Source organism: Pteropus vampyrus, unplaced genomic scaffold (genome assembly GCF_000151845.1).
Source record: "Pteropus vampyrus isolate Shadow unplaced genomic scaffold, Pvam_2.0 Scaffold67, whole genome shotgun sequence".
Classification (NCBI taxonomy): domain Eukaryota; kingdom Metazoa; phylum Chordata; class Mammalia; order Chiroptera; family Pteropodidae; genus Pteropus; species Pteropus vampyrus.
Window position 1 is genome coordinate 8079190 of NW_011888848.1, and position 24114 is coordinate 8103303.

Consider the following 24114-nt stretch of genomic DNA (forward strand, 5'->3'; position numbering starts at 1 on the left):
TTTCAATTGCATGTCACATGCACATACTTCAATAGAAGTGACAGTATTTAATTGATATCTGCCTTGCATCTCCTGCATTCTGAAACAATGTTTCATAAGTTAAATTCATAGCTTACCTGTCTCACTTCCAATCAAAGGCTGATTTGCAAAATGCTTGACAAAATCTTTCAAAGATGAAAATTCATTAAAACCAAATTTAAAAGAATATCCAGTATATTCAACATGAAAGTGTTTGACAGAGTCTTTGGCTCTGAAAGAAAAAAGGAATATTTAACATTATTTAATAAATAAATATCATTTTTGAAGGGAAATAATAACTTTAGGTATTAGTATCACCATTAAACCCTCTTAAAAATTGAGAATTATGACATAGTTGTTGAAACCATTGGCATTTTTAAAGCACAGTTTCTTTTGGCAGAGTGCGTTTTTCTCCATTTTTCACTAATGGAAGATGAGACAATTCTCCCTGTGCATTCTCTGACTTACTGAAGGAGTCCTTGAACATTAACCCCCTTAAGGAGCGTGAGTTTAAGAAACGCAGGAAAGAGAGATGACAGAAATGGCAGGACTCACCTTCCCCAAATTCTCCTCTGGCCTTGGCCCTCCACCCTTTCTAATTTGGGAGTCAGTCTGAATTCTGCTTCTGTCACTTAATTAGTTATGTGATTCCAGCCCTTTTTCTTCCACGCCTGTTCCACTGCCTACTGACTAAAATATCAAATTTCCTACATTGTCATTTTTCACCTCACTTTTGGAATGAGGCAGAACATTAAATAAATTATAAATTATGTATAGTATATGTACCTTATTTGACTCCCCCTATTTCTCCTCTCTTTGTGCAGGGCACGCTCCAACTTTCGTATGCATCAGAAATCAGAATAACCTGGAGGCCTAGATAAAACCCAGATTTCTGGGCTCTACTCCTTGATTTTATGATTTAGTAAGTCCAGGGTCGGGCCTGAGAATTTGCATTCCTACCACATTGTCAGGTGATGCTACTGGTCTGGGGATCACATCTTGAGATCTGCTGCTCTAGTCCAGCCAAACCTGCAATTCCCCTAGGAGTTTCCACTTTGACCCTTAGCTCACACAGTTCCCTTCGCCTGCACCTTCTTCCCTTTGTTTCTGATCAAGTGTCCATTCAAATACCACCTACTCTATCAAGTATTGCAAGATTCGTCCAGCTTGAGTTACTCGCTTTTCTCTTCTCAACAGCCCAAGCACTTATCTTGCTTTCTTTCATGTCACTTACCACACTCTCCTTTGTAGTGAAGTATTTGTAAATGGTCTCATTGCCCCTGCTAGGCTACACTTCCTGAGGACAAGGTCTTTGAATCTTTTGCAACACGTGTCAAAGTGATTGGCATAGAGCGGATACTATTAAATATTTATTCTTAAGGAGTAAATGAATGAATGAATGAAAACAGTCATTCTCCTGAGCTGGTCTGTGGTTTCTGTCACCTCCGATGGTGCATCCTTTTTAAAGGCATTTCTAAGTGCTTGTGATGAAAATTAATAATTTATATTTATAATTTTATATGGATGTAATGTATATGCCATCTATTTGTAATGAGCTTATGATTCAATTGTTCAGATGAGACATATAGAAGTGAAAAGTTAACATTCTTTGATTCCATTACTCCACAGGTTTGTTTGAGATTTTGGGGAGATCCATGCAATAAAAGATCTGCAGCCTAAGTACTTGATGAACTTTTAACATCAGTTGATCAGAAAAAGCACAATTCCTGCTTCCGCTTAAACAGAATTCTATTTTTCGTTAATAATTTCCCCATTAATGTTATTTAGAAAGTTTGTAAAGAAAATAAAGCAGAGTAGGATAAAAATGTTAATGTGTCCCCCCACCCCACCCTCATATTTACTGCACGACCTTTCCACCGATTTCTCCCATTTCGCTTAAAGTAGCCCGCAGCGTTCCTTCTGATAATCCTGGGAATGGCAGGTGTGGCAGGCAGCATTCTAATATGCCCCCAGGGTTCTTGGCCCCTGGAGTACATAAAACTTTCCCCAATTATTCAATAAAATGTTAATGTAAATGCTCCTGTGAAGGGATTTTGCAGATAATTAAGGCCCCAAATCAGTTGACCTTAAAATAGGAAGCTTGTCTGAGTGCACCTGACCTAATCATGTGAGGTCAAACGTTTTGGTAAAAGCAGAGTTTTTTCTGGTTGTCACAGAAGAGATTAGAGACCTGTTCTAGCTGGCCTAGAAAAAAGCAAATATCCATGTGAACTGCCTAGAGGGACCACCAGTAAGGAACTGCAGGTGGCCTCTGGGAGCTGAGAGTGGTCTCTGGCTCATAGGTTTATGGAAAATGGGGAGCTAAGTCCAACAGCAGCAAGGAAATAAATGAAAAGGAATGAAGAGGAAAAGAGAGACTGAAGGAATCAGATGCTGAGCCCCGGATAAGCCACGGCCTTGATCAAGATCTCTTTCTCACCCTGGTAGGAGCCTGAGCAGAGAAGCCAGTCACATCATGCCTGGACTTCTGAGATACAGAAACTCTGAGAAAATAAATTTGTGTTGTTTTAAGCCACTAAGTTTTGAGGTTATTTGTTATGTAGCACAGAAAATATGGAAGGCCCCAAGTCTAAAGAGAAGATAAGAAAATACGTTAATTCTTGGCTTTTGAGCTCATAGAGGTCTGCCATCAATTATTTAAGAAAATGCATTTGTAGCCAGTGTTTTCCCCCATATCAGAGGAAGAGGAGATTAAAACAAACAAACAAACAAAAAATGTTGCTGAGCTGAATAGTAGGATAGAAAAAAAGGGTTCAGAGAGAAGGGAGTTGCTACTGAGTGATGAGGAGACCTGGACCACGCAGAGCGGGAAAGAAGGGAGAAAAACTTATGCCCCGTCAATGATCAGTGTGAGGGACTGCAGCAGGATGGGAACCTGTGACTTTCTTTCAAGGGCACCTGTGGGCACCCTCAGAACAGCAATAAAATAGTGACAGTTTGAGGTTAATGAGTGGGTGGCCGAGGGCAGTTTCATGGAGTCCTCACATCCCCAGTCTAAGCCTGGGGCAATTGCCCACGAGCTTACAAAGACTTGCTACATGCCAGCAAACGCCAAGGTGATGGATCCTGAACCAACAACTCCCCCTGATTATCTCATGGGTAGGTCAACTTCTCTGACAGGGAGTCCAGCCGGAAGGGATGGGTGAGGAGAGAGACCCCGGGAGACTGGACAATCAGTTTTTAGCTGGGTATACCTGGGAGGGACTGGATTAATTTTGTTAACATTCAGGGGAGATGGAAGGTCAGTCCATTCACAGGAAAAAAAAAAAAGTTGACCTTTTGCCTGCTTGAATTTGTCATTATGAATGTTACACAGCCTCAAATCACTCTTATTTTCCAGAGGAACCAAGAAATATTAAAAGGGCACCGGACCAGCTTTCAGGGATATGGTGCTGTTTCTATCGCTGATGTATTGGGTGCCAGACACTTCACCACTTCAGGTTTCAGTTTCTTCATCAGTCAAGCAAGAGGCTTGGATTAAACAATTCATGAAGTCTTCTTTAGCACTAACATTTTTCCGCTGCCAACAGAAGGAGCAAGAGTGTTCTTTTTGTTTGTTTTGTTTTGTTTTTATAGTGTCACCACTCAGAGCTTCGAATCCTCGTGTCTGCTGGTCTAACAGGAATCAAGAGAATTTTGTTATATGGCAATTTGAGTGTGATGGCCATGTAAGTAAGAGTTGGGGACCATGTTGAATTTATAGAGTTCTTAAGCATCCTACCTCACAGAGAGAGAGTACAACCCGGTCCTTTCATTGCTGTCCCTCAGAAGGTAGCTCCCATCACATCCGTTTGAGAGGAGAAGAGCCTCGGCCGCATGGCGGGTGAGGTTGCCGTGGTACCACCTGGGAAGGAGAGGACAGGGCTTTCACTCAGGGCAGACCACAGGGTGACACTTCCTTCTCCAGCTCTTCCCCTCAGAGATTACCTTAGCAACATTCTCCACACAGGTAGCACAGGGACCAAGCTCTCAGCCAGAACATCAGGACAAGGAAATTGCTGGGCAAAGCTGAAAATCCATATGTTGAAGTCCTAACCCTCAGTACATCAGAATGTGACTTTATTTGGAGATGGGTCCTTAGCAAATTATAATGACGTCATTAGTGTTGGCCCTAATCCAATATGACTGTGTCTTCTTGTATAAAAGGGACATTTTGGAGATAGACTTGCAAACAGGGAGAATGTCATGTGAATGTGGTGATGACCGTCTGCAAGCCAAGGAGAAAGGGCTGAAACAGATCTCTCCCTCACAACCCTCAGAAAAGAAATGCGGGCAATAACATCAATGTTGTCAGTGAACAAAGGACTGTCAGCAGGATGTGTATAAGGTGAAAGAACTTCTAGGAAGAGACTGACTCTGGGGGTGAGGAGTCTTGCTGTCATGGGCCACACTGGTATCCACTGAGACATCCCCATGGTCTGAAATTTTAGCCTGATAATAAACAGTAAACATAAGGCCATCTGTGGAAGGAAGTTTCTACATAGGCTTCCAAGCTCTATTCTAAATCTGCATTTCCTAATGGATGTTTCTTTAGCATATTTCCTTTGGAGGGCAGAGATGCCTCCATCCTGTACTGGAAATGTATTTGCTAGCTGAAAGCAAAGGCAAGAAAAAACAGCTAATTAGAAAACTCATTGAGTTATTTACTCACAAAGCAGCCTCATTCATTGAACTGATTCACTGACAAGTTCAAATCTTCTCACCACAAAATGCTTTAAAAGGATAATTAGAACCTGAAACTAATGATGTATGTCAATTAAAAAATTGGAGGAATTAAAAATGAAAAACTATAAAACAAACACACAAACAAACAAACAAAAAACAGGTTTGGCTACAGCCAAAATTCTATTTCTTTGGATAGGTGAAATCTCCATAAAGTCACAGTTCTTAAACGCCTTTTGCCAATAATTAATTTTTGGATGAATGTATCAGAATAAGATTCAGTTTGAGCCAGTAGGCAATATATTCGAAGCAACAAAATTTGATCAAAAAATTTCTAAAATGTAAAGGATTTCGACATTCCTTTGGATTCTTTTCAATGAGATCTGAAGTGTGTGTTTCAAGCATTTACAGAATTCTTCTGATAATTACAGCTTGATGGTAGTTTTTACTAAGAAATTTTTATGGCAATCTTTTAAATAATAACTATATACCATAAACACACATGAAATACTTGAGTATAAAGCAAGAAGAATTGCACTGTGTTCCAATATGGAACATTTCAGTAAGTGTTAATTAATGGGTGGAGGCTTGGTTGAGTGAATCTTGATATCTCTTGGATTTGATGGAGTCCTGGGCCCTGGCAAACCTAAGACAGAGCCTGCCACATGGCTACCTACACTTCATAATGTTTATGGGACAATGAGGATCCTCATTCTCCAAATAGCTCTTCTACAAATTCCTAAATTTCCTCTTTTAATTGCGTTAAGCATTTCTTTCCCAGAAACTTATGATGAGCGTGTCCTCCAGGGAAGTGACTATCAATCCAAGCAACACTACATATCTTTTGTAGGAATATGTCCACCTGTGTGCATGAAGAACTAAAGGTCGAAAATATAATAGAGTGAAGTTGGCAGTTTTCCCATAATCAACTTTCTCTACCTTCTATCATTCAACAGTATAAATCTTTATTTATTAAGCTTCAAATCTATGCAAAGCATCATGTAAGGCATTGCACTAGGCAGGTCAAAAAGGACAAAAATGGAAAAACCTCAGGATGGGCTTCAAAAAACCATTAATCTAGTCAGGAGGATGAGACAAATACTTTTCAAACTATACACCGGAGAGGGAAGCACCCAACAGAGTTTCCAGGAGAAAGATCAGGATCGTTCCCTAAATGAGCCGACATCTAAGTGGGCCTCAAAGGACAAGTAAGTTATTTTTTAAAGTGTGTATAATTTTTTTCTGATCATAAAGTGTATGTAGTAAAAATTAAAATATATGCACATAGAGAAGAGAGAGTCTTTCACAGAAGAGGAATTATGTATTTCAAATAATCTAACTCAATACTAATCAGAGAAATGCAAATTAAAACAACAATGTGCTATTTTCTTTATCCACTACATTGGCTAATAGAGTTAGACAGTATTAGGTACTGGAGAATTTGGAGACAATGGATACTATCGTCTGCTGTTGGTAGGGGTGTAAGTTGGAGGGGAATTTAGCACATGCACTGTAACTGAACACGCACAGGTGACCAGCAATTCCATTTCTCATGTCTGACTAGTGGAACACTCACACACAAACAGAAGGAAAGATGAACAAAGGGGTTTGCTGCAGTCGTGTTTGTGAGAGTAAAAATTTGGAGCCATTGTAAATATGAAGTAACAGTGAGATGATAAAGTTGAGTGCTCATAGGATGAGATTATGTAAAGACTCATCCAAAAGTGTTTGAAAAGGCGTGAGAACATTTTTGGTTGTCAGATGATGAAGGCAGGGGATTGGGTGCTACCAGCATTAGGTGAGGAAGACTTAACATCATTTCAAGAATGATACAGTTTTGAGCAATCAAGACTTGTCCTACTCAGAATGCCAGCTGCATCCCCACTGAGAAACACTGAAGGTGTTACACACACACACACACACACATTAAAAGCTGATAGATCTTGAGAGGAGAAAAAAATGGTGTAGATGATAGAGGCTCTGTTCATCCCTCTGGCAACCAAATCAAAGTTGTGACAGTAATAAGGAGCAGCAGCAAGGAAAAATTGCCTGGGATCTAGAGGAACAAGCCATACAACTAGGGAGAAGTCACTCTGCAACAGCAGAAGGTAGGATGGGGCGAGGATGTGGGGCTGCCCGGTCTCCAGCAGCTGAGTGAGACGGAGGCTGCAGCAGTGGCAGACGCCTCATAAAGGGGCCAAGAGTCTGAAAGCGGACGTTTGCGGTGATGGACCTGCCCTCTCTGAGCACCAGTGCTGATTCATCTGCGCGCAGGGGGCACCAGGGACTTACAGGGAGACATTGTCAGAGTGAGGGCTGCGACAAGACTCCCTCTGTTCAGAAGTGCCAGCGGTATCTATTGTTCCCTGTTGAGCCCTCCCCAACTCCCAGTGCGTGGACACATCACTGCCATAGCTGTGATGTCATCAAACTGGGTAACAGAGGTCACTCAGCCCAGGATTCCCTGAAACCCCACCTCCCACAACTCACAGCTCCACCCAAGCCACAACCTGGTACATCCCCAGAGAGCCAGGTGCTCCTTGCTGGGAAGTGCCTAGACTCACACTGGAGGCAGCTGACCTTGGTTTCTGGTGTAGCCTTTTGAGATAACTATAAGCACAGCATTTGTGGATTGCTTGCTGAATCTTAACAGGTGGCCCCGGAGAGGTAGAGGCTTGGGCTAAGTTTGGCCTTCAGCTGAACCCCTCTCAGAACTGTGCCACTGGACATCTACTTCACAAATCCACACTAATAAGACCGGGGACTTAGTAGCTTTGCTTAGTACATAGAAACAGACATGAAAAGGCAGCAAAAATGGGAAGACAAAGAAACAGAAACCATATGACAAAAAAGAACAGAGATCTAGATATAATGGAGTCAAGTAACCTAACAAATGCAGAGTTTATGCACATAGAGAAGAAAGAGTCTTTCACAGAAAAGGAATTATGTATTTTAAATAACCTAACTGGTTATAAAGATGCTCAATGAACTTTTGGGAAGTGTAGATAAATTCAGTGAGAACTTCAACAAAGAGATAAAAAACATAAAAATGGAAGTGGAAATTATGAAAGGGAACCAGTCTGAAGTGAAGAACACATTATCTGAGATGAGAAGTACATTAAATAGAAAAACAAAGGAATAAACAAAGTGAATAAAGAAGAGGATCACGTGCCCTATCTAGAGGACAGGAGAGCCAAGGACACTCAATCAGAATGGCAAGAGATGAGATGCCAAGACTATAAAAATAATTTAAGGAGGATATGGGACACTACTAAGGCTCCAAATATGCGTCCGATTGATGTTACTGAAGAAAATCAAAATGTTGAACAGCTGTTTGAAGAAAAAATGATGGAAAACTTCCCTAACCTGGTGAAGGATATGGACGTAAAACCCCAGGAAGCTCAGAGAATTCCAAAAATCAGGGATCCAAAGAGGCCCACACCAAGACACGTCATAATTAAAATGCCAAAGATTAAATACAAAGAAAGAATGTTAAAAGCAGCAAGAGAAAAACAAATAATTACATATAAGGGAACACCCGTAAGACTGGCAGCTGATTTCTCAAAAGAAACTATGCAGGACAGAAGGGCTTGGCAAAAAATATTCGACAGGATGGAGACCCAGAATCTACAACCAACAATACTTTATCCATTTAGAGTTGAAGGACAGATAAAGAGCTTCCCAGACAAAAATAAGCTAAAGGTATTTATCACCACCACGCCAGTATTACAGGAAATGCTGGAGGAACTTCTTTAAGAAGAAAAAACATATATCAAAAACAGGAATAAAGAATGGTAACAACTACTTTCCTATCAATAAGTACCTTAAATGGAAAAGAATTAAGTGCTCCAACCAAAAGATAGAGTGGCTGAAAGAATAAGAAAACACGACTCCTACATATGAAAAGGAAGGGGATGTAAAAAGATATTGCTTTGATGGACCTAGAAAGTATTTAAGTCACAGAGAGAAAGATAAACACTATATGATTTCACTTATATGCAGAACTTAAAAAATAAAAAGAACAAACTAATTGAAAACAGACTCACAAATATAGTGGACAATTTGGTGATGAACAGAGGGGAGGGTGGTTTGCGGGGCTGGGAGAATGGGGTGAAAGGTTAAAGAAGTACAAATTAGTAGTTGATAGATGGTCACAGGGATGAGGAGCATGGCAGAGGGAATGAAGATAGCTTTAATATGTTGGCTAGGTGGAGGGTCAGGGGAGGGAGGGTGCGATTGAAGGGATCGTTTTATGATCTATGTAGATGTCTAACCAATGTACTGTATACTTGAAACTAAATAAAAAAATAAAATAAAATAAAAACATTGCTATTGCAACTTGCAAAAAAAAAAGTTGGTAGATCCCAAAACATACTGGTAAATTAGAGGAACAAGTGGCAGGTGCAGTATAATACCACTTAGTTTTTGAAAATCATCCCTTCTCCCTCAAAACTGTATAACACATATATGTGTACATATAAAGAATTGCAAAAACATAAAATCCGAAAAAAAAAAATACACAACAAACTCATAAGTATGTTCTCTCTAATGGAAGGAATCAGGATTGAGAGTATTGTTAAAGGAGATTTTAATCTGATCACATTTTCCTAATGTATCTGTTCTAATGAAAACAACAATAATAAAATCAAGTAATATATTTATTGGGTAACTAAAATTTGAAAAAAAGAAAAGTTAATTTCTCCCTAAATACAACCTTCAGAGATAACCTTGTTAATAATTTGCTTTATTTTTTCACTTATTCATCTACAGTTTATTGAATGTTGGAATTGACCCAGCACTTGGGTAGAGGAGGTGGGGATGGGGGTGGAGGAGAGAGAAAAAGAGAGCGCATGAACATGTTCACGTGCGGGCGACAGAAGTTTTCTTCTATTTAATGTCTGGTAGGGTTTAGAGAGAGAACCATTCAGTGAGCTATTTCATGAGAAGGGAATAACCAGAGCAAGGGCTTGAATCAAGAGAATACCAGGTGTGCATAGGGTCAGATCACTACATGATGGTGTGAGTAATTCAGGGTCAGTGTCCAAAGAGTTAGTGTTGGGCCTGGTGTCATGAAGCCAAAAGGAGATTGATGCTGGTTGCACAGGGAATTGGATACCTACAGATCCTTGGCTGTTACAGAGGCTTTATATAAAGGGCTTTTAATGGCTTAATACGCATGTCCAACAGCTCATTACATAGAACCCTAATTGCATGGACCTAAATTTCCTGTAATTGGAACTGTGTTTAAAAGTTTTTGTTTTGTTATGCTGATTTTAGGAGGAAGAGTCAGATTTTAAGGGGCTCTAAGCTTGTAAAACTTGGAAGTCTCATTAATAAATTTAATATAAAGTTACGAAAAATAAGAAAACATTAATTATTTAGAATATGAAATCAGAATTACAAATTTAAAAAGCCAAAGATCGCAAACATCACAAATGTAAGAAAAATAATTTATTTTCATTTATTGTTTAACACACCCCAATACTTTTTCCCTTTATATTTTTGGTTGTATTGTCTTTGATTATTTCTTCATGTAATAATAATTTTATAATATAATTTTCTAGAGAAAGAAAAGAACAATAATTCAATCTTTCACCTCGAATATTTAAAACAATTATTTATAGTGTAGAAAAGTTATTTTCAGCTTTATTGGTAATGAAGTTTTTAAGATTGTTGGCAAATTTGGGGACTTCCATCAAATTTCTCTCCAATATGAATTGTAAGATTCCAGGGCATTTTAAATGTTCATGTACAGGGACTAATATTAAATGCTCTTCAAGTTGACAACATTTATTAATTACATTGCTAGGGTCTGCTCCAGGGAGGGGCCTTGAGGCTGAAACTTCATTGTCTTCACAGTAAACTCATCTCTGGTGATTATAAAGTTATATATGCTTTTTTTATTAAAAAAATTTTTTTTAAATGCTTAACTTAATCAGTAAAAGCCACGTAGAATCCTCCATAAGCTTGGTTTATAATTCTTTTAATTTTTGTAAAATGTATGAATAAAATCAAAACCCTAATATGACTCTCATCTAATCTTTGCCCACTATTTTATAGGTAAGTTCATTCCATACTTCTATGACTGATGCCAGAAAACTCTTACCTATATTGAAATGCTATTTCCTGCTTTCAACAGATGGTCCAAAAACGACTTTTTGGAGTTGTACTTAAACTTAAAAAAAAAAAGAAAAAGTTAAACTTAAAAAAAAAAGGATGGTATTTAAATAGTTAAAAGCATTTAGAATGTACTTTCTTCTCTTTCATCATCTTCAACTTCTCCATTTATGACAGGCTATCAGTCCCTTTAGGACACAGAGACCTTATCACCCAGAAGCCTTATCTCCTTTGAATACCTTCCAAATTTTTATAACCTATTTTAACACTAAGGTCTGGTGAGCAAAACCAATCCTCACAGGTCTCCCTCATTCTAGCTGCTGGATAAGGCAACCCAAGATTGCATTAGTTTCTTGGCAGTTAGTTCCATCCTGCTGCTGATTTGCTCTAAACTGAATGTTGATTTAATCTCCCTAGTAAGTCATTTATAACACCTAGTAAGAAAAACCTCTTATTTTCATAAGTTGGAATATTGTCTTCTTTTATAAACTTTTTATATGATTCTTCCACTTTTGCAGAAGAGAATAAGATACAAGATTTGCTGATTTATACAGCATATTATCAATATACCAGACATTGTGCTAGCTGCTGGGAATAATTTGGGATAAGTTTCATTGTCCTAAAACTTAAAATTCTTTTGGTCTTGTTTTCCCTGAAGAAATAAAAAAAGATCAAGAAACTACTATTTATCAAAACCAGCAGTTGACTTTGAAGGAAACAGTGGTATTATCCCTTCTATGATACAGTAGTAAATTAGGAAACATCCACCCACTAAAGAATTTTCATAGCTGCCTCTCAGCTAGGCACAGGAAATAAGCTCAACCACAGAGAAAGTAGACAAGCTAGATCCAGAAAGCTGATCCCCAAATTCAGCCTCTTCTCTGGTCTTCTCAGTGCCCCTTCATGCTAGAAACTTCTGGGAAATTTCCCCAGCATATTGAACCTTCATAGATTCTTATCCCATTGGGTTTTACTGTCTTAATTCGCTGATATAAATTTATATCTCATTTTGCACTGTCTTTTAAAGGAGAGGCTTTTAAATTTTTTGAATTAGCTCATGGTATAAAATACATTTCTCTCTCTTTCTCAATCTTGCAATCTCTCTCTCGATAGATAGATAGATAGATAGATAGATAGATAGATAGATAGATAGATAGATAGATAGATAGATAGATAGAGATAGATAGATAGATTGACATAGATACACACAGATATATATTATAAACATACAGAAAAAGCCAAAAAGTGTTATGGGAAACAGTATTCTATATGCAGTTTATTCTTCTCTTTTTTATTTCTTTTTAACATATATTGATTGTGACTAACTAAATTGACTGTAAGAACATTAATGGGTTGAACACAGTGCTTGAAAACAATGCAAAGCCTTGGTACTCCGTGTCCTGGGATCTTGTTAGCAATTCACATTTTCAGGCCCCCTACACCTGCTGAGTCTTAGTCAGTATTCATCAACAGCCTTGTGTGGTAGATATGCAGTTTAGATTTGGGAAGCCCAGAAGTGAAGGACTCTTGGTCCTGAAAACTTTAATTTGTTTCAATAAACTTGATGGTTTGAGTTCACAGTGTGTGGCATCTGAAGCAAAGGACAAAGAGGACAAAGCAAAGTACTAAGTGGCTTTACAGTACCAATGAGGAGGAAAAGAGAAGGACTTACAGGCTAATATTATCAGAAAATGCCCAAATAGCTGCCTTCTTAGTGATGTGGACAGAAAATGGACCAAAAGCAGACCTCGCAGGGGGCTGGGATGATCAAGGAAAGCTTCATGGAGGAAGAAGATCATGAGTTGGAGCTTGAAAAATAAATATAGGACTTATTAGGTAGTGAGAGAAAAGGAGCAATGGCATAACCAAAGGCACTGAGGCTGACTGTGCATGGCACATTCAGGAAACAGAATGCCTGGCTAAAATAGAGGGACTATGATGAGGAGTAATGCAAAACGACTAGAATAGTGAGCACGGTGGATCTTGCATATTAAGACATAAGCCACACACCCATTTAGATTATATAGTTTTGGTGAGAAAATTCCTTAGTAAACAATGTCTATAAATGATTTGTATATTTAATGACATATTTTTCTCCTTCCTGGCAAAGAGACGTACCATAGAACCTAGATTCTGTCCCATTAGAATTATAAAGAGGACATACAAAGCAAGAACAGAAACTCCAGATTATGTAAAAGCAGCTGAAAGGCCCTGGAGTTGAACAGTCAACAAAAGCACTCTTCTCTAGATAATTTTCTTTTTCTTCATTTTTCTCAATGACATTTTGAATGACACAGACACACCTTCTGAACTCTAGATAATTTTTTCTCATTTTCTTCATTATTCTCAATTTCGAATGATGTGACACACTTTCTGAACTCCCCACACCAAAGATGACAAATACATAGCACATGATGCCACTCCCCTTTTCTAAGGCCATAGATAAAGCTCACTGATCTGTCTTCTTTTTTGCTAAGCCTATACTCAGCCTCAGAATCCTTCTGAAAACAGTGGTGATTGAACATAAGATGACTCTACTAAGCAATTCCACTCTAACTAATGTTAACTTGGGTTAACTTGTCCTAGGCCCTTGAGTCATTCCACTGGATTGCTTAGCTGCTGATTTCATTCATGTTCATTTGTTTATAGGGTTGGTGCTAGATTCTTTGCTTTTTGTTGGGGGGACAAAAGCATTTGGCCCTCTATGCCAACAGAAATCATGGATAAGGAACTGTCTGATTTGGTTCAAGATCTAACAATGCTGTAATTTGCATTATAGTCAGGCTGTGACATATCTAAGACAAGATAGTGGCATCCATAGACATGCATTAAGTCACATATTCACAAATGTGGGCTTATCTTTTCATTGATCATAGCAGTGGACTCGTCCAGTAGAGAAAGCTGAGCAAAGTTTTTATATTTCTAATGAGGCTTCAGACAGGCATACTGTAATGCATGGGGGAGGCTGAAAGAAAGACTCACCACAGTCTTTCAAATAAGGAGGTTTCTGTGATGGAACTAGCTTACCTGTGGCTTTCTATATTGCCATTCTAATTTGCACGTGCTAATAGCAGAGCTAAATGGTGAGGCCAGCTGCCTGAGGCTTTAGGAAGCATACTTGAGTGATGACAGAGGCAGACTACGTTGAGTATCTGGTCAAACAGTGAACTAACTAAAGGTGGGTCCCAAGTTTTTTTGGTGGCAGTCAATGCTCAGCTAAAGATAAATAGGATTGAAAGGAAGAAGAGAATTATATGGGAGTTGAAGGCCAGGTAAACCTGTTCTTGAAGAAGTCTGAGGAATGGGGTAAGATGGAAACAGAGAGAGAGAGAAAGAGAGAGAGACTCAGAGATTCAGAGACATAGAGTGACACAAGGTCAGAGACATGGAAGTTAAGAACTGTTGACAGAGGCAGAAAGATAGAGATCAAAACTTGGAGACAGAGAAAGGCACACCAGTGCACATAGATAGCCAGAAGCACACAGGACAGTGACTTAAAAACACAAACATAGACCCAAACAGAGTGGTCAAGGAGACAGAGGCAGAAGCCAAAGAGAGAGAAAGATGTAGATGCATCAAGAGAAATTGAAAGAGCCTGACTCAGAGGTAGATCAAGGGTGAATTGTCAGAAACTTGGAGAGACTGGAGGGGCAGAGCCACCGACTGGAGGGAGGGGTGGCAAATCGCATCTCATTCCAGCAGAGGTCCTTGCTGCAGTGCCCAGGTCAGCCTGCACAGTGCAAGGAGGGCTGTAAGACCCAAAGTGCATCACTAGTGATTGGGGCCAGGGAATGTTTGATTTACACTAGGACCCAAAGCTCAAAGACTGACTAGAAAAAGTATTTTATGGTCAGTTTCAGACTGGTTCATATCAGGGGCTAGGAGCCAGAAGTGTGTGGGCTCAGAATAGGAATTTATTCTCTAGGGGAGTTGATGGGAGGAAGAAATTAACTCAGGCTTTAAAAAAAAAATGGAAGTGTACTAGAAACCAGAAGAAGAAAGCCAGGTAGAAGCTTTCTCATAGAATGTGGCTGAAGATAGGGACTCTGAGAGGTGAACACCGGAACCAGAGTGATTAAACGCTGATTGACCACTGGGTCTCAGAGACTGGAGGGTCTGAGTCCACGTGGGCTCTTTTTATCTTCTAAACGCTCATGTATTTTGCCACTTTACCACTTGACTTATGCCATTTTCTCTTTAGAAAATGTCTTATGACTTCAACTGACAAAATCCTATTGGTTACAACGTCATCCTCTCTATGTCCAGTCACATGCTGTGTGCCTTATCTAGGCACTGTTACAGCCCTCAGCCCACTCTATTCTGCATTCTCTAATTACGTGCATGTGCATTCTCTGTCCTCTGTCTTGTAAAGTCCTCAAGGGGACAGCCATTTCTTCTTAATTTCAGTATCCCCCACACTCCCTTGCATGTCATCAGTAACAGATGAACCTATGAATGAATGGAAGAGTGAATGAATGAAACAAAGTGACCCTCCTCAGTGTGGAGAACCTGTGTGGACAGATTTCCACATTAAGTAGAAGGAAGTCACCATCACCCACAGAGGAACAAAAAACAAAACAACCGAAGAGGAAATTTGCTTGAGTCAAAGAGAGATCAAATCGTACACTAGTTACAAACTCTCCTACAGCCACAAGAGACTCACCTTCCGTTTTCACTCCCAGGTTACAGAATTGTGCACAGAAGAGGAACAAACGTTATTGCTCTACTTGGCATCACAGATCTGTAAACAGTTTCCTTTAAAGCTTTGACTTGACTACACTTTTCTAGCCTTGTCAATTTGTGTAGCCCACAAAAATGAAGCCTACACAAAATTTAATAAAGTTCTCATAAATTAGAATATTGACCTGGTTTTGTGTGCATGTGCGTGTGTATTATGTGAAGAATGTGGAAGAATAATGTCTTTTGTAATAAAATTTATTGGTCATAATAATCACAGAACTTTCTTTTTCTCTCTCAGTTTACGCTAGCACTAGTATATAGTGCTAGTATAAGAAGACAGAAGTTTGATGGAAACTAAGAAGTTGCATTAGTGGACAGGCATGTGGGTTCTGGAGGAAATCACCTGGATTCAAAGGTTTTTGAGCATGTAAACTTGGGCATGAGATAAAAGCTCTGCCCTTGATGTTTCTCATTCGTAAATGAGAATGACTTTAGTGACAGTATCTACCTCACAAAGATGTGTGAATTTAATAAGTCATACATGCAAAGGGCTTAATACTGTGCCTGGCACATGGTGAGCATCAAGTAATTACTAATTGCTGTGATTAGAACATATACCTCACTGAATCAGCGGAAAGAGCTTCAGCTTTGGGGAAATCTAGGCATGTCCCTCAGCTGCACCACTTATGAGGTTGGTGACCTGGACAGTTCCCTTAACTTATTTGAAGTCACCCTCTACATCTATGAAGTGAGTATAATTGTACGTATGAAAGGTGTTATTGTGAAGGCTAAATGATATAATGGATACAAATGGCATGGTGCTGGCACAGAGTAGGAGGTCAGTAAAGAATGACCATCGACAGGAAAGAATGCTGGTTTGGTTGGATAAGCAAGAGCTTGGGACCCAGATTCACTGGGATGTCTGCTAATGAGTCTGCTGGCATCTAAAGCTGGAATACCAGTACCTTTTGAAGACCAGAACGAGTGTGTGCAAAATGTCTGCCTAATAAAAACTCATTTTGGTTATTATCATTTATTCCCTGGGTTAGCAAAACCCCACCTGAGGGCCAGTTCCTGCCAGAGCACATGTTTTTGTATGGACTAAAAGCAAAGAATGGTTTTATGGTTTTAAATGGCTGGGGTCGGGGTGAGGGGGGGGGTAGAGAATAAGAATAGTTTGTGACTCATGAAAATTATATAAAATTCAGGTTTCAGAAATAACATTTTATTTGAACACTGTCATTGTCATTGTTTCTGTGTTGTTTCTGGCAGTTCTCACACGAAGGCAGATGTGAGTCGTTTTGACAGAGATCATCAGACCTGCAAAGCCTAAAATATTTATTACCTGGCTCTTTACAAAAAAATTTTGCTGATCCCCGATCTATGCTAACCTTCTCTTATATGTGGAGGTTACGGGACAGAGAAATGAGAGACATTTTGATTTATTTACTTGTATATCCAGAGCTTAGAGTTTCACTTCTTGTCTCTGGCCAGCACAGCCAAACACTGACACTTCCTTAAAAAATTTGAGATTTGGGAAAGTATAGAAAAAAGAGGGTAGTTATTGTATTTCTCACCTGAAGGAATTATGCCTGACTAGATAATATGATTAATTTAAAAAATCCTAAAATATTTGTATTTCACGGTATCCCTTTTGCACCTATAGTTATACAGTTTTTAAAGAGGTAAGCCGTTATAAACTATGTAACTATAATGCTATTACGCTATCTCATAGAAAACTTTGTTATAGTCAAAGAATTTCTGGAATTTTAAATTATTTTTTAGTTTTTAATGAATTAATTTTTTTAATTGAAGAAATGATTTAAACTTTTTCCCCCATCTATCTCCCCCTGGAATTTTGAATTATTCACTGACTAGTAATTCTACACGTTTGTTGCTTAGGCGATGTCTCTAATATTCATTACTGTTTCATTTTCCTATCGCTTCCTTTTGAAAACAACAAATAACTTGACAGTTCCCAGCCCACTTCTCACTTCTCAAGGGCCCTTCTCCACTCCCTTGCCCCTCCGTCCACCACTGCCCAGTCCTCCCCCAGTGAAGCTGAGCAACACTTGAAGATGGTTTTATGTCCTCTTGCTTTTGGACACATTAATATATTTAAGATGGAAGAAAATAAATGTTTTTAGCTTGACACTCTATAAATGAGACAAAGAAATCCATGTGAGTTACTTGATTTAAGTACTTTAGAAAGGAGTAAGTTTGTGCTCTTAGCAAGTCATGTGTATCCTAGATAGGCTAGAGACGGATTAGCTGCAGTTCAGGGTTTAATTTTTAGAGCTTATGTATTCCAGAGCCTGAAGAAAAATAGGGACTGAAAAAACAAAGATACATGTTATCTCTCTGATTTAACTGTCACATTATCTGTTTATATCCATCAAAAATACAAACATAAGAATCTGCCTGACTAATCAAGTAACATATTTAAAATAATTTAAAAATTAAGTCATTAACACCAGCTACTTTTTATGCATCAAGTACATTATTTCATTTTGGTTTTTGGAGCTTTTTAAAAACTAAATTAACCAGGAGTTTTGGTATAGGTCATACCTAGCCCATGACTTAAAGGTTGGAAAAAACGTTTCATTTATGTTTGAGAATTCTGCCAGAGGAAATGGGTCATATTATTACCTGTAAAAGTTATATCAGGTATGTCCTGGAGGGGCTTGAGTCGATTATTTTTCAGGAATTTTGCAAACTGGCTGTTAAATCCTTGGCAGCACGACATCGCCCGAGATAGGAATATTTACATCAGGGAAGTAGGCAGACTATAGAAATCAGGGCTGCCCCCAGCCTAGGTGGTTTATCAGCACACCACTGAGCATATTTAAATAAACCATGATCCTGACAGTTCTTCTCAGGGGAATGAAGATGTTCTAAAATTGATTTATGGTGATGGTTGTACCACTCTTTCAAGTCACTAAAAATTATTAAATTGTGCGCTTAAAACGAAGGAGTTTTATGATCTCTAAAATATACTTTAATAAAATTAGTCAATGAAATGCTTCTACACCAACAAACAAGATGTCAACGTGTATTAATGGCTTTAAGATTCAGGTACATACCCAATAAATAAAAATAAAGCCACATTTACTTAGTGCTGCTGATGGATTTATAGTCTATGCAGTGATTCTCAACCTTGGTCTCACTCTGGAATTCACTTGGAAAGTTTAAAAAGAAAGTGCTCACTCCCAAAAGACTGAAGCCATTTGTCTGACCTGTGGCCTGTACAGGAAGTTTTAAAAACTCCTTGGGTGGTCCTAGTGCACAGCCAAGGTTAAGAACCACAACTACGAAGCAATGTCCCCAGATATTGGTAGCTCGTCTATTGTCGCTGAAACAGTTTAATAAATGTTTAATAAATTCCCAGGCCTTCTGAAATAGAGAAGTCTGGACATAAACGCGCCTTTTTGGGGGGTGGTGTTTCTGAATTGTATTGAACATCTGTTCTTTGCGCATGGGGGGAGGACACAGATCTGTTTTTTTGTGGGTTTCACCTATACTTGCTTCCTGCCATGGGCATTATGGTGGGGAGAAGGGATATCATCTAGCTAGAAGGTAGAGTTTGATTCTGAGACCCCAAATTTAAAATCTAAAGACAGGATTTATTGAGAACTTTTACAATGATGCGACACAAAAGACAACATCTCTGCAATCTTAGTGCAGAGAGATTTCATCCCTGTCAGTGTTTTTTCTGGTAAGAACATAGGCTTTGGCAGGTTTGAATCCCACCTTTGTCATTTAATGGATGTATGATGTGGGCAACCCCTTTGGTGCTCATTTTTTTCCTCTGTAAGATGGAGATGGTAACAGTTCCCATGTCTTTGGGTTGTTGTGAAGATGAGAGCTGTTTAGTAAGACAGAGGGTGCAGGTCTTGCCCCTCGTGAAGCACAGGTGTTGAAACCAGCCTCGCCAGGATATTCCCAGTGATTTAGGGTGAACTTTCAGTGTCTCTAGGAAATCCCCTCTTGTGTAATACTTATTTCTTTGATTAAATGTACTGATGAGTTGTCTCATCTGGTCCCTTCTTACAGATGAGACTATGATGACTTTCCCTACCCAGACTCATAACCTGATGGAGGCAGAAATTGTATCCTCTTTCTGCCTTGTTATATTTAAACTCATTCACCCCCACTTTCCATCTCATACACAGACATGCACACACACAAGAGCTCACAAATGCGGTGTCAGGAGAAAGAAGGGCGTATGGGACGTGGCTGCAGACACTTCCTCATTCTTTCTCTTTTGAAAAAGTCCCTCTCCTGTACAGTAGGGTAAGCTTTCTGTTTATCTTACCGACACTATGGTCCTTTTACTGTCAAAGGCTTAGAACTCAAAATTTTTCACAGCACATTTATTCATAAACCAGAATCAATATAAAGGAGACTGAGCAACAACAACTCAATTCTGTCCCTGGTCTCAAAGAATGTCCTACATTTATTTGATTTTTGTCCTATTTTCTGCATCTACCTGTTCTCACATCCAGAAAAATAATATATGCTTTACAATGCAACTGTCCCCAAGCAGGGAGACACCTAACAGACGCAAATGATTCAAGTGGAAGGGATAGAAGGTTAAGGTGCAGAGTGCTAAAGGTAATCCTTAATCAAAGTGAGCATTTGGGTGGGGGTGGGGAGTTAATGTTCACCCAAGAGGCTTTGAAAGGAGATCTCTTCTCTTACCCCAAGTCCTGGATCAGCTCAGCTTCGTCTGATCTGCTCCACAGGTCTGAGGGATCCTGGGCGCTCATCTTCTCTTCTAGAGACTCTGCTCTGCCCATTCGCGCTCCTCTCGTCTGCGAAGCCCCTGCCAGGTGCTGTGGGAAGAGGCAGAGATGGGCTCTGCAGCTCCTCACACTCTCCTCCTCTGAAAGAGAAGCCAGCTGTGGCTGTGAGTCTCCAACCAGCAAGGAAGTGAAACTTGGTTACCCCTCCCACTGACACTCGCCACCCTAGCCCCAGGGCACTGGCAGGAGTGTGCAGTCAGTCAGGAAGTATGCAAACTAGGTAGCCACCTCTCAGGACACCCACACTTCATCACGCAACCTGCAGTTTCTGTCAAAGGAAATGAAAAGACGGCACTCAACTGGGATTGGACTGTTAATTCAAACTCCTCTCATGAGGCCAGACCACAGTTTCTCCTTAGTGCTATTGACCTCTGGTTTGTAGAGGGCGGTTCATGCAGTCATTCACCCCCACGTTCCATCTCCCACACAAAACAATGAGGAAGCTTCAATTTCAGGAACACTCTTAGAGTCGATCTAGGAATCAGTCAAGCCACTAGCTTCGATCCTAAAGTCCGGTTTTTAGCAGTTTCTCGATATTTCTGCCTTTTTCATCCAGGCTTTCCAACATACCCTTGACGTTCAGGTTGGCACGATTCAGAAACAATGATTCAATATTGTTTCCTCCCATGGCAGAAGGATTAAGTGAGAAGAGGGTGGGAAATGTGGGAGGGGGCCAGCCTGTTGCCAGCTGCTGGGGCGTGTTAGAACTCCCGGAGTCTTTGAGTGCCACTTTCTTCTTCGCTGGGCTTACTCACAGCTGGTACTGCTTTGGGTCCCGAGCTATGGGTAGAGAATTCCATCTGCTTGGAAGTCCTAAAGGAAAACTGCCATAACTCCGAATCTTTGGGAATCAGACAAAATACAGTAATAAATGAGTAAAGGACATGTGTTGCTTCCTCACTCTGGGTTCACCAGAGTGCTCTGTAACTTGCTTCATCCAGTGCCATCTGAGGATCGGTGGCATTGGCATCACTTGGAGTGTATCGGAGCACAGAATTTCGGGTCATCCCAGCTCTTTTGAACCAGATTCCCAAGATGACTCCCTGCACTTTAAAGTTTAAGGAGACATCTTCACAGGATACCAAGACAGCAGAGCTGTTCCTAAGGAGAGGGCGATCTGAGCCTGGCATCATTCTCTTTCCTTAAGGCCCTTGCCTATCACCTCTGCGTGTCAGCGTTTGGTGAGACCCTGACTTCCTCTGACGGTCAGGGAGAAACTCCCGAGTGTCTAGAGACAGCCGGGGAAGACTGGACTCTGATAAAACACACACTAACTGATTGTATATGAGCATTTAAAATTCTCTTTATGTTCGCAGAGAAAGGCAGGATCCACTCACAAAGAAACCGGGGAAGGGAGGGGCCAAATGTGCCTGCAGCAGAGATAGGGGACCAGCTGGGCAGCAGATTCCCATTTCCTTTCTACAGCCCTCTGTTCAATGTTTTAGTATCTATTTTGATCTTGTTTTAGCAAATTCTGGTTTTTCTTTTTTTAGCCTTTTTTTTTTTTTCCCAGAAAAGTAGCAGAATTTACTAAGATGACTCTCTTCCCTTTTACGGTCTTCTTGTCATTCTCTTTTTCGTTTTGCTTTCCCATCTGTTGTTCTCTCCTGTAATGCCATTCTTTCATTTTATCATTCATTCCATTTTCCCCAGGATGCTTCCCTTCCCTGTCGTCCTCCTGCTCAGCTAAGTACACATTCAGCGTTCCAGCAGGAGCCGTTGCTGCGGTGGAACTAGATGGCTTCCACACGATGCTGGACATTCATAAAATATCCGGTAGTATATTTTGCATGAGATTGTTTGGATGTTATTTTTTGTTAAAGAAATAGCAACTTCTGCTTCCACACACCTTTCAAATGAGTGCAAGGTATATATTTAAATAACACATAATTCACTTCTTATTTATTTCGATAATCTCTTGTCAGTGGTGCTGATTCATAGCCCCTAATTCTTTCTGTGCTAATATTGGACGTAGACGTTGACACAATCCAGCTTATGTTAACAATTTTGGAACTTCTTGTTCTTTGTTAGAAAACATTTATCAAAAATATTAGACCTTTTTTGGAATGGCGATCACACTCAAATTATCAATTTTCTCATAAAGGAGAACTATTGCGTCCAGATTCAAATTTCTTTATTAGGGTAATGGGCTTCTAACAGTTAGGACTTCTCTAAGGAAAACTATTTAATAGAAACAACTCCATGTAGTTGAAGGCCCTTTTTGATCTTTTTTTCTAATTTATTTATCTCTACAGAAAGCTCGCATACCACGATGTCGGTTTGTCATCTGGTCAACCTGGCAGTGGCCATTTTACTCACGCCTTCTGCAGCAGGAGTGGTTCTCTGAGCTCCATTTGTTACTTGTTTTCTGTTAACCAAGCATGATCTGTTCTCAATTATTTATGTTGGTGAGGAGTAAAGAATACATTCTGGAAAGGGACACTGTGGTTTGAGATTATCATGAACTGAGGTTACCACAGCTTTTTGGGAGTCATTTTACTTGCCTTTGGTTAAATTTTTTTCTGCCAACCTGCATAGGACACGTGTTGTACTGACCTACCCTTGACTTGTGTGTTAGTTTCTCCTCTCTTCTCTGCTGCTGCGTGTGGAATCCCATCACAGTCTGCTTCCAGATCCCTTATTATTTAAGGGGACTGCGCCAGGCTGCCATGTTCCATGTTCTGTCTATGTGGTGTCACTGCTCCTTCCGGACCTCCAACGTTCCTTGGGATAGCTACTCAATCAGCTATGTACAGTCCTTATCTCTGTCTCTACAGGGTTTGTTCTTGTGAAGATGTGTGGTGGGAAGAAGGAAGTGGTCACAGCACTGCAATGGCTGGAAGTGACCCATACCTTGAAGTCGGTGACTTATAGCCACATCCAGACAGATTTAGCATGGGTGCCTCCAGGGAACTGGATAAGGCTAGGTTTGAGAATTCTCTCATAGTCTATCCAAAACCACTCTTTCGAGCCTCACTGTTAAATAATATCAGACTCCTTCCTTATTTAGAAATTTTCCTCTCGATTTTAAGCAAACAGATTCTCCTGGAATCCTCAGACCGCTTTTCACATGTATGTCTGTCTAAATCCCAACTCCAGACAGAATTTCCAAAACCCCATGCCAAACAAGGTGTGAGGCGTGAGGGGAGGTTTAGGGACGCTCCACCTTGTAGGTTCAACTCCAGCACAACTCAAAGCCCCCTCTGAGAAACTACTTGGCCATGCTTTCTCCTTTCTTTTTCTCCAAGGCGGAGGAAACTCAAACGCTGCCTAATTTTAGTCTCATAAAGAATACATACACTGTTGTAACATTCTCTTTTTGCTTGGAACGCCTTCACCCTGAACTCTGTCCAGTTTTCAAGTCTCAGCATAGGTTTTGCCTGTCCTCATGGTGGTTTTCTGATTGGGTCCAAGCATCTATACTGCCATATAGAATTTACATATTTTGATGGTAAGACTGTTGCTACCGTATTGAGATTAAAGTCGTTTTTTCTTGAAGTGTTCCTCAAGACAAAACTCTTCATTAGGCTGCGAAAGCGCGTAGGAAGAACTTACGTCTTGTTCGTTTTTATGCCTCTGCCACTCAGCACAGTACCTAAGAAGAAGCAGCAGCTTGACAATTCTTGTTCAATTGATGGTAAAGACGCTTTCTGAAGATTTTGATTGAAAGCTGCTGAAAATTGGGCTATTTTTTTTTTATTTGAGGCATTATGTCAGTTTAACTTTCTGGAAAATAGATGCCAAGATGAAATGAAAGGTGCAGGGCATACCTTGGGTGGAAGTGCCTGTGAAGGACAGAGGGGAGCAGGAG

The 24114-nt window shown here is 39.9% G+C and overlaps 1 protein-coding gene across 1 annotated transcript in view; it reads right to left on the minus strand.

The window, feature by feature from the left end:
* Positions 1–20408, minus strand: part of DAPP1 (dual adaptor of phosphotyrosine and 3-phosphoinositides 1) — a 42286-nt gene extending 21878 nt beyond the window's left edge. The window contains exons 1-3 of the mRNA XM_011361524.2: positions 20200–20408; positions 3761–3883; positions 117–250 (exon numbers count right to left, since the gene is read on the minus strand). Of these exons, the coding sequence (XP_011359826.1) occupies positions 117–250; positions 3761–3883; positions 20200–20297 (355 nt within the window). The 5' untranslated portion in view covers positions 20298–20408. The remainder of the gene's footprint in view (positions 1–116; positions 251–3760; positions 3884–20199) is intronic.
* Positions 20409–24114: the final 3706 nt, after the last annotated feature.